Raw genomic sequence first — 11,072 nt, 5'->3', positions numbered from 1 at the left:
ACAGAGACTACCTCTATAGTGTTAAATATGTTATTGTTGGTGGATGAGGGTTCTAAGGAAGCAGCAGAGAGGTGTGTAAGACTACAACTCTGCATCCTGGTCTGGACCCTGGATTGTCAGGTCACTTTGGGTCTAATAAAATTAGCCAAATTACTAGAAATGAGAGAGGCACCATCCTGTCTCTCCTAATCAGACCAGGTTTTCCCAAAAGTGCTCCAATTGTCTATAAAGGCCACCTGGTTTTCGGGGCACCACCGTGACAGCCAGCGACGGAGCGACGACATGCGGCTAAACATCTCCTCGCTGGCCAGATTGGGGAGGGGACCAGAGAATGCTCCGGAGTCCCACATCGTTTTTGCGTAGCTACACACCGACTCTATGTTAATTTGGTGGCCTCTCCGACTGACGAAGCCGGGTGTCGTTGCTCCGACGTGAATAATAACCTTACCAAATTTACGATTACGTCTCGCCAGCAGCCATAAATTTGCTTCTATGTCGCCCGCTCTGGATATATGAACATGTGAGTCAATAACATATGAAAGAGGATATATGAATATGTGAGTCAATAACATATCAAAGAGGATATATGAACATATGACTTAATAACATATGAAGGAGGATATATGAACATGTGACTTAATAACACATGAAAGAGGATATATGAACATGTGACTTAATAACATATGAAAGAGGATATATGAACATGTGACTTAATAACATATGAAAGAGGATATATGAACATGTGACTTAATAACATATGAAAGAGGATATATGAACATATGACTCAATAACATATGAAAGAGGATATATGAACATGTGACTTAATAACATATGAAAGAGGATATATGAACATATAACTCAATAACATATGAAAGAGGATATATGAACATGTGACTTAATAACATATGAAAGTGGATATATGAACACATGACTTGATAACATATGAAAGAGGATATATGAACATATGACTTAATAACATATATGAAAGAGGATATATTAACATATGACTTAATAACATATGAAAGAGGATATATGAACATGTGACTCATAATAACATGAAAGAGGATATTGAACATGTGACTTAATAACATATTAAAGAGGATATATGAACATACGACTTAATAACATATGAAAGAGGATATATGAACCTATGACTAATAACATATGAAAGAGGATATATGAACATATGACTTAATAACATATGAAAGAGGATATATGAACATGTGGTTTTTCCACTATAACACACACACACACATCAGTATCAGTTTCCAAATCCTGTTTTCTGTTTCTGCCAGCTCTTCCTCCAGCGATTACCCCGCATCTTGCGCATGTCCCGCCCTGCTGAGGCAGAGCCGTACTGGGATGGAGCGTTACCACGGCGATCCAGCTCAGTGGGCTACATTGCCTCGGCTGAGGAGTACGACAGTGTGAAGTCCCGCAGTGAGCTGATGTTTGAGAAACAGTCTGGGAGACACGGACTGGTGACCCGAGTCACACACGCTGCCAGGACGTTTCCAGAAACATTTAAACACATGAGATATAGAAGCATCAGTAGCTTCATTTGAGTTCTGAGCTTTGGTGTCTGTGTGGAGCTGTGAAACCACAAGAAGAGGGAGGAGCCATCAGCTGTACGCAGAGATCAAGCCGGCTGTGGATGGAGCCACTACATCATTAAACACATGCGCAACAAGAACGACTACAATGAGCTCAGAGGGTTCAAACAGAGTCCTCAACCCAAAGTCTGATTTAAAAAGATCAAAAGTGGCGTAAATGTCTGGTCCTGACAGGAGAAGGATAACTGGAGCGGCATCGCTCGTACAGTAGACCGACTCTGCCTCTTCCTGGTTACCCCGGTGATGACCTTTGGCACCGTAATCATCTTTCTGAGGGGAATCTGTAACCAACCTCCTCATCTGCCCTTCAAAGGAGCCCCGCATGACTCCAGAGAGGAGAACCCACGCCTGCTGTGATGCACACACACAGCCAGGGCTTTTTCCATCGCCATCGCTTCTCTGGGGGAAATGTTGCATTTCTTTATCTTAATAACAACAAATCTTTAGTTTGTTCTATAGGAGCTCCATATGTTTAGTGTCAAAGACGTCTTAGATTGTGTTCATTGCTGGCACATAAAGAAAAATGCTTTGATTTTACTAAAGTGACACAAACCCATCTCAACACTGTTTTTTATATCCTCTATATTATTGTGCGTAGTCTGTGTAACTGTTGTGCTTTATTTCTGCTGGCTTCTTTAATGGGATGTAAACCAGCCTGACATAATACCAGTTGAGTGCTTTATTTGATGTTGCCAAAGGTTTAAAAACAGCCTGACAGAATAAGAAATTGTGAAAATTTAGAGGATGAATTATACCTGGTGGTATCTGATCTTGAATGGCAAATTTTAGAGTATTTTATAGGGAAGTGAAATAATGTTTGGACCTCTTATCAGGCAAAGAGAAAGTTGTTAAGAACTGCTCTAAAAACACCACCTCAGGGGGACTATATCCAAATCTCTCTGTTTACTGATGGGACGTTGAAACGTCAATACGCGGATTCATACATTTAGAACTGGACGTTGCACCAGAACTGGAAGCGCGGACTGATACATTTTTAACAGCGGTCCTGCTTCAGCCCTCCGGGGCTTAATAACAAAATACGAAAAATACGAACATTTTAATTTTGGAAACATTGTTGTCGTTGTTCGACTTGCCGGCTTTTGCAAAATTGCTAAATACACGCTAGCATGCATGTTTTAAGCTATGGTAGCGGTATGTTTTACCATGTCCGCGCCCTATAATCCGGAGCGCCTGATGTATGTGTTAAATACAGAAATAGCACCCGTAACTGAGGCTGCACCTTTTAATACGGTGTGCCCTTTGGTCGCGAACATACGGGATATAGAACATAGGGCACGTTTGTGCGTGATATCACTCCGCGTCTGCGCAACAACAACAACCTCCTATCTTTAGTATTACTGCGCCAACTGGTGGTCTTTTGGGTTGAGGATAACGGTGATCTATATGTAGCTATAGCATCATTGGCCTCCACTCCAGCCGCTCCTGGTAGTTCCTCAAAAACACTGAGTTTCTAGTGGATGCACAATCTGTGGAAGCCAACATAGAAACTTCTGAAGAGCCAAAGTTCTTGCAACAAAAATATAGTCCCCAGTTAGGTTGTTTTGTTATCACACGACCCCGTCCCCATTATCTGAAGAGAATATAAAAGAATGAGTGGAGACAGAAGAGAGAATGAGACGTTTTTGGCGCGTGTCGCTCTTGATTTTGTGTTTATTTTTGCAGTAAACTTAAAGGAGGCCTTTTCACTTTATGTTTGATTCCATTTAAGCTGATATTCCATTCTTGACATCTTTAAATTTACAGTATTCATGGGAGTTTTATTTGGTCATTTTGCTTCTTTTTATTTCCTATTTCCCACATTTATTCATAGTTTTTATTAGATTGCAATAAATCCTATAACATTGAACAGATTGACTAAAGTCAAATGACCTGCGGTTCCCACCGATAGCCGTCATTCTGATGGGTTTTTGCTGGCTGCAGCTGAAATATTCCAATGCTCCATGTCACAGAGACAGTAAATACTAAACCCTAAAGATTCTGAAGGCATGATGTAAAATAGTAACGTATAATACAGACATTTGAAGAGACAATTAAGAGAATGTTTCCATGCTTATAAGAGTGGCCGAGGAGCCATTTAGAACTTTATAAAGATGCATTGTGTGATACCAGGAACTAATTTAACTTCAAGGCGAAGCTGCTTCTGCTTTGTCGACCATCGACTGATCTCCTGAAAGTCCACCAGCGCTTTTTAAAAACTGAATTTTTCATCTATGGAGGGAGTAGATGGCAGATGTTTCCACAGATGCTCTTCACCAGTGGTCAGTGAGTGATGCAGCAGATGAGCGGGAGTTGACTGGCTTAAACCAGCTACTGACTCAATGTCTCCAGCCCATAGTGTGGATTCTCTAGGAGATCAGACAGCACCTTCACTCCTGAATCCTTCAGCTGGTTCTGACCCAGGTCCAGTTCTCTGAGATGGGAGGGATTGGACCTCAGCGCCGAGGCCAGAGAGTCACAGCTGATCTCTGATAAGCTGCAGTGCCATAATCTAAATAAAGAAGGGAAACTTTTATAAGGTTATAAGTGAAACCAGTATTAATCTGAAAGGTTAATCAAAGGCATGATCTGTAAATATTTAATTTAGTTACAGGTTAAAAAATGATAGTAATATGTAATTACCACAATTCCACCCTCTCAGGTTTGCACTGTTCCAAAGGAGAATCTATATTTTCTGGCCCTCACTGTTCCCAGGTTCTCCCACCTCTTTCCCTCCCATCTCATCATGGAGATCCATCTCCCCTGTGGCTCATCTTTAAAGGCACAACCTGTCTTAGATGACTTCCTGTCCCCCTCACCATCTCCCTCCTCGTTGGCTGGTGTCTACCAGGCACCCTCACCTAGTTTTGTCTAATTTTGGTTCCCATCTGTCGGCTTTTTCATTGTCCTTAAATCAATTTATCATGAATAAGTGGTCCCCGTGTGGCCCTCCTCCTGAAGGAACTGGGCACAACACACACACTCAGAAAGTGTGAGGACCCTCGGAGGGAATAATGGACATTTTTGAGAATGGTGTTTACCCCAGAGTTTCCAGTCGGCAGTTTGGAAAGTGGAGAAAACCACAGAGCAGCTTCACTCCTGAATCCTGCAGCTGGTTCCGACTCAGGTTCAGTTCTCTGAGATGGGAGGGATTGGACCTCAGCGCCGAGGCCAGAGAGCCACAGCTGATCTCTGATAACCTGCAGTTAATCAATCTAAATAAAGAAGGGAAACTTTTATAAGGTTATAAGTGAAACCAGTATTCATCTGAAAGGTTAATCAAAGGCATGATCTGTAAATATTTAATTGAGTTACAGGTTAAAAAATGATAGTAATATGTAATTACCACAATTCCAACCTCTCAGGTTTGCACTGTTCCAAAGGAGAATATATATTGTTCTGGCCCTCACTCTTCCCAGGTTCTCCCACCTCTTTCCCTCCCATCTCATCATGGAGATCCATCTCACCTGTGGCTCATCTTTAAAGGCACAACCTGTCTTAGATGACTTCCTGTCTCCCTCACCATCTCCCTCCTCGTTGGCTGGTGTCTACCAGGCACCCTCACCTAGTTTTGTCTAATTTTGGTTACCATCTGTCGGCTTTTTCATTGTCCTTAAATCAATTTATCCTGAATAAGTGGTCCCCGTGTGGCCCTCCCTCCTGAAGGAACTGGGCACAACACACACACTCAGAAAGTGTGAGGACCCTCGGATGGAATAATGGACATTTTTGAGAATGGTGTTTACCCCAGAGTTTCCAGTCGGCAGTTTAGATCCTGGAGAAAACCACAGAGCAGCTTCACTCCTGAATCCTGCAGCTGGTTCTGACTCAGGTCCAGTTCTCTGAGATGGGAGGGATTGGACCTCAGCGCCGAGGCCAGAGAGCCACAGCTGATCTCTGATAAGCTGCAGTTAATCAATCTGAAAAATGCAGGATGAGGTTATACGGTGCAGGTCTGCATGTTATCTGCGTCAGTACTAAACCTACGTTAGTTCTTAGTTGGGTCAGACCTGAATTCACGATATTCCAAGGAATGTTTTTAATGTGGTGCATCACAGCAGTGTTGAGAACAGCCTCACTTCACCATCTTAGCAGCTGGTATATAGGTAGAAAAATGAAGACTGACCTGAGCCTCTCCAATTTACAGTTTGGACTCTCCAGTCCAGAACAGAGCCGCTTCACTCCTGAATCCTGCAACGCGTTGTGGCTCAGGTCCAGAACCCTCAGATGGGAGAGGTTGGACTTCAGAGCTGAGGCCACAGAATCACAGCTGGTCTCTGATAAACTGCAGTCACTTAGGCTAAAATAACAATTATTTTGAGAGAAGACAAACAAAAATCACATGTACCAGAGCAAAACACAGCTTACAAGCAACAAACCTCTGGTCCTGCACTGGCTTATCTGCCGTATGTTCCTATTTTGGGTTCTTTCAGGGCGGTTGGACAAGATCTCCACCGTATGTAAAGTGTGTGTAGGTCAAAATACCTTCCAAGTTTGTGAGACCACATTTCTCAATAGCACTCAACTCTTGTCAGGAGTTGGGACAAAGCGACCCACTCCTGATAGCTTGTGGGCGATGCTGCAGCGACCCTGCAATCCCTACACTCTCTGGTGAAACAAATCAAAGGTTTTAGACACTGCTGGATGCTGGAAGGGTGGCTATAGTCTGGACGCATCGTTCCCCTGACTGCACATTTCTCCAACAATGATTGGCAGCTGGTGTCACTTGTTCTCCAGATGAGAGAAGGAAAGAGAGCCCCCCCACAGTGTGTTTGATTGCCCCACTGCAAGCTCAATGCTGCCAGAAAACATTGCAGGAGCATCAATTCCCCTCAGGGCATCAACAAGGAGCTCAGGAAAAGGTGCAGCTGCCACCTACTAGAGACAAGCACACTGAGCTGAGATTCAAAGCCCTCTCCTCCCAAGAGAAGAGCTTGTTTGTTGGAGGCTCTTCTGGGCGATACCTGGTGCCACAGCTCCAGCTCAGCCCGTCTCTGGAGCTGAGGTGGAGCTTAGCAAGTTTCATGGTTCTCCACCACTTCCTCTCGCTGAGGACCTTCTCAGCTGGTGGTTTCTGCTCCACCTTCCAAGTTGAGCAGGTGATACTTCTGCATTCCTGCCACCAGTGTCTCTGCAGAAAGACTCTTCTCTACTGTTTTATATTAGATTGTAGAAAATTAGGATTTTTGGTTGATGTCTTAGATGTTGTTGACTAAGAGCAGGTTTTTCTTTAATAACATAGAGAGATTCGATGAGAAGAGCAAATGTATTATTTTATGAGCTACTTCCACTACTATTATATACACATACTTCCATATTGTCTTAGATTGCAAGCTGCATTTATTGCATCGTTCATAGAAAGTCATATTTGTGAGGAGAAAAACTCCAATAAGGTCATTTTCTTTCATGACCATTACAACAGAAGGAGGCGATGAACAAACAGATTTATCTAAAAATGTGTGAAAACGTATGGATGGAAACCTTTTTAAAATGGTTGCATTGTGTAGAATCGGTGTAGAATCAACTTGTTGACTTCTGATTTGGACTCCAATGGAAGTGAGGTGCAACAATTGTGGATGCTGAAAGCTTCAGATCTTCATGAAGGTTTCTGTGGTTGGACTGACCTGCTGCCCCTTTAAGAGGGAGGCAGGTTGGGCTTCTGGCTGGAATGAAGCCACCTAAGATGAGAATGACTGCAGGCTTTCGGTACCAAGGTTTAACAGGGTGCTCACTTCACACTTGGGCTTTTCTCTTTTTTGGGATGGCTTTTCTCAGGAGAGAAGGGGCATGGCACACTGCAGCAGCTTTCTTTTTGGGTTTTCTAGTTTTCCTTCTGATCTTTAAAAGACAGGAAGAACCATTTTTGATTGGTCTGAATGTTTGGGCGGTTTTGTGGCCAGCCTAAAATAAAACAAGACAAATCTACAACTGATACTTCCTTCTAGTCATTGATGACCATCCTCACATGGGACAGATTTCCACAACCAATTTAATACTGCAAATCTGTCCTGTGTGGTCTTTTTTCTGAGAACTGTAACACTACGTTTATAACAAAGATCAAACATGGAAACATTTATTGTCTAACTAGTTACACCTGGGAAAGTACTGGATCATCTCTGACTGACCTGAGCGTCTCCAGCTCACAGAGAGGATCCTGGAGAGCACCACAGAGCAGCTTCACTCCTGGATCCTTCAGCTTGTTGTAGCTCAGGTCCAGAACCCTCAGATGGGAGGGATTGGACCTCAGCGCCGAGGCCAGAGAGTCACAGCTGATCTCTGATAAACTGCAGTTCCACAGCCTGGAAAAGGAATAAATGGGGCAAATAAAAACACATTTCTAAATCTGAAAATGAAGAGAAAAGCAGAAAATGTAAAGAAATTTAGAAAAGGCCAACAGAGGCCTCCTGACCTGAGCGCCTCCAGTCTGCAGTTTGGATGCATCATTGCAGAAGACAGTAACTTTACGTCGGCATCTGTCAGACTTTTGTTCCAGCTTAAGCTCAGCTCCCGTAGATGAGAAGGGTTTGACGTCATTGCTGAGGCCACAACTTCCCAATGACTCGTTGAAAGAAAACTATCAGTCAGTCTGTGTGTATGAAACAAAAATAGTGAGTCAAACTTTGGGATTTCTAATCAATTTATCTGAGAATCTACCTCAACACAAATGTAGCTCATTTCCTGGAAAAGCTAAATTCAACAGTCTAGGCCAGGGGTGGGCAAACATTTTGATTCGTGGGCCACAATGGGTTTCTAACATTGACAAAGGGGCCGGACCAGGAGCAGATGGATGGATGGAGTGCTTTGGTAACCTCACCTCATTGGAGAAAAAATACACATCTTGGGATATGGAGAAAACATGTGCTTTAATTTCAAATGAAAATGAAGAGAAGCATTACAACAAAATATCTGACTTTGGAATGAGTCTTAAAACACTTAAAATCAAATGAATAAAATGTGCCTTTTTAAAAAAAAATAATAACCATTTCTATTTTAAAGCACTGAAAGTTCTGTTATCCTTCAGGATATCACCATCACTCTCCTCCTGACTGTCTTTTTTCTAGTGGGAAAACACCAGAATTGCAGTGAAAATTTAACATTAACAAGGTTTATTCATTTAATTTTTCAAGTTTGGCGGGCCGGATTAAAACGTTTAACGGGCCGCGTGTGGCCCCCGGGCCGTAGTTTGCCCATGCCTGCCGTAGAGCAACAGTTTGAACGACCATCAGATCTGAAATGCAACTGAATTATTCTCAACATTTGTCTTATTTTAGAACAGCTCATAATTACTCAATATTTAAAATGATTGTAGCAAATGGTTTAAAGAAACGTGCATCTTTTTATCTGTCTATCGGCTCTTTGGATATTTTGCATTTCATCCAATTTGTACGATGGTGCGTCAAGTCTTAATTCAGCGATCCGATCGATGACATCAGAGTCTCTGGTTGCATCGATTGCCCTCAGCTTCTGTTATATCTGCCTGTTTCCCTTCAAATCATTTTCACTGCACCTTTTGTTGCTAGTGATGAAGTTGCCACCTAACGGGTGTGGAAAGGCTCAAACAACTTTGTGGGTCACATAAAGGCTCCAAACGGAACCGCCACAAAGACCTAAAACACCCATTTAAACCAACGAGGCCGGCTGTTTTTACGTTGAACAAATGAAGCAAAATAGTCACGTGTCATTAGTTAAAATGTGTTTTTCTGTCGTTAGAATACGATGTATACAAACAAACAAAAGTGATTTAATGACATGACAGTCATTTCATGATAGTCAGTTAACTTGTGGCTCCTATTATTCCTGCCTTATGTTGGTTTGTCTGGATTGACCTTTGAACTTATATCCAGCCAGTGTTGAACATTTCTGGATGAATTGTTGTTGTTTTTAATTTATGGACGCTGCAATGGAGATAAAGAATTGAAGGAATGACCACTGGAGGGGGTATTGCTACCTGACATGATCCACTCGCTTGATTTAAACGCCGATGTCCGGCCCAAAAATCTTTACTTACTCGACCTTCCTGCAGTTCCTCACAGCTGGAATCAGGCGACGTTGTCCCTCATCTGAGGTGTTGTACTGCTGCAGGTCCAGCTCATCCAGAACCTCCTCTGACATCTGCAGCAGGTAGGCCAGAGCTGAACAATGGATCTCTGACAGTCTCCTCTCTGATTTCTTCTCTGACTTCAGGAACTCTTGGATCTCCTGATGGACTGACTGATCCTTCATCTCCATCAGACAGTGGAAGATGTTGATGCTTCTGTCTGGGGAGATTCCATAACTGTTCTCCTCCTTCAGGTGGTTGAGGACCTTCTGGATGGTTTCTGGGTGGTTCTCCGTCTGATCCAACAGTCCACCCAAGATCCTCTGATTGGACTCCAGAGAGAGACCATGAAGGAAGCGAACAAACAAGTCCAGGTGGCCATTTTCACTTTCAAGAGATTTCATGAGTGCTCTCCTGAGGAAGTCATCAAGAGATGTGACTGGTTCAGAATATTCTAGGAACTGATTTATAACCGCTGTGTCTTTCCTGGTGTAACGGTGGAACATGTAGACGGCAGCCAGAAACTCCTGAATGCTCAGATGAACAAAGCAGTAGACTGATTTCTGGAAGATCACACTCTCTCTCTTGAAGATCTCTGTACAAACTCCTGAGTACACCGACACCTCGGAGACGTCCAGTCCACATCGCTCCAGGTCTTCTGAGTAGAACATGATGTTTCCTTTCTCCAGATGTTCAAACGCCAGCCGACCCAACTTCAGAAGGAGTTCTTTATCAGCCTCAGTCAGTTCCTCTGGTCTCTGCTTTCCTCCATACTTCTGCTTCTTCCTCTTTATCTGAACCCTCAGGAAGTGTGAGTAGAGGTCAGTCAGGGTTTTGGGCAGCTCTCCTCTCTGGTCTCTGGTCATCATGTCCTCCAGAACTATAGCAGTGATCCAGCAGAAAACTGGGATCAGACACATGATGTGGAGGCTCCTGGAGGCCTTGATGTGTGAGATGATTCTCTTGGACAGATCTTCATCACTGAACCTCCTCCTGAAGTACTCCTCCTTCTGGGAGTCAGTGAAGCCTCGTACTTCTGTGATCCTGTCAACACACGAGGAGGAATCTGATAGGCTGCTGCAGGTCTGGAGGTGATCCAGATGAGAGCTGAGGGAAGCAGGTTCCCCTGGATGAGGTTCACCAGGAGCACGTCAACGGACGATACTTGTGTGACATCAGAGATGACCTGATGCTTGTTGAAACCCAGTGAAAATCTGCTTTCATCCAGGCCATCAAAGATGAACAGAAGTTTCCAGACAGTCAGATCTTCTGCTCTGATCTTCTGTAATGTTGGATGGAAAACATGAAGCAGTGAGAGAAGAGTGTGCTGCTCATCTCTGATCAAGTTCAGCTCCCTGCATGAGAGCGGAAGCACCAGACTGATGTCTTGGTTCTCCAAACCTTCTGCCCAGTCCAGACTGAAC

At 43.4% G+C, this 11,072-nt stretch overlaps 1 protein-coding gene across 3 annotated transcripts; it reads right to left on the bottom strand.

The window, feature by feature from the left end:
- Window positions 1–3,268: 3,268 nt before the first annotated feature.
- On the bottom strand, window positions 3,269–11,066 carry LOC130520846 (NACHT, LRR and PYD domains-containing protein 14-like). 3 transcript variants are annotated; one of them, XM_057024568.1, is made up of 7 exons: window positions 9,619–11,066; window positions 8,020–8,196; window positions 7,736–7,909; window positions 5,737–5,910; window positions 5,357–5,530; window positions 4,652–4,825; window positions 3,269–4,122 (listed from the first exon to the last, which is right to left on the bottom strand). In XM_057024568.1, the coding sequence occupies exons 1-7, from the start codon at window positions 10,566–10,568 to the stop codon at window positions 3,942–3,944; spliced, it is 2,004 nt and encodes a 667-aa protein (XP_056880548.1). In that variant the 5' UTR covers window positions 10,569–11,066; the 3' UTR covers window positions 3,269–3,941. The 3 variants fall into 3 exon arrangements, with proteins under 3 accessions (XP_056880548.1, XP_056880550.1, XP_056880549.1); XM_057024570.1 differs by lacking the exon at window positions 4,652–4,825; XM_057024569.1 differs by lacking the exon at window positions 5,357–5,530.
- Between the last annotated feature and the right edge of the window lie 6 nt (window positions 11,067–11,072).

The sequence above is a fragment of the Takifugu flavidus genome, unplaced genomic scaffold (assembly GCF_003711565.1).
Source record: "Takifugu flavidus isolate HTHZ2018 unplaced genomic scaffold, ASM371156v2 ctg557, whole genome shotgun sequence".
Classification (NCBI taxonomy): domain Eukaryota; kingdom Metazoa; phylum Chordata; class Actinopteri; order Tetraodontiformes; family Tetraodontidae; genus Takifugu; species Takifugu flavidus.
The sequence above is the reverse complement of the archived record's forward strand: the minus strand, read 5'-3'. Positions and strand labels throughout refer to the sequence as shown.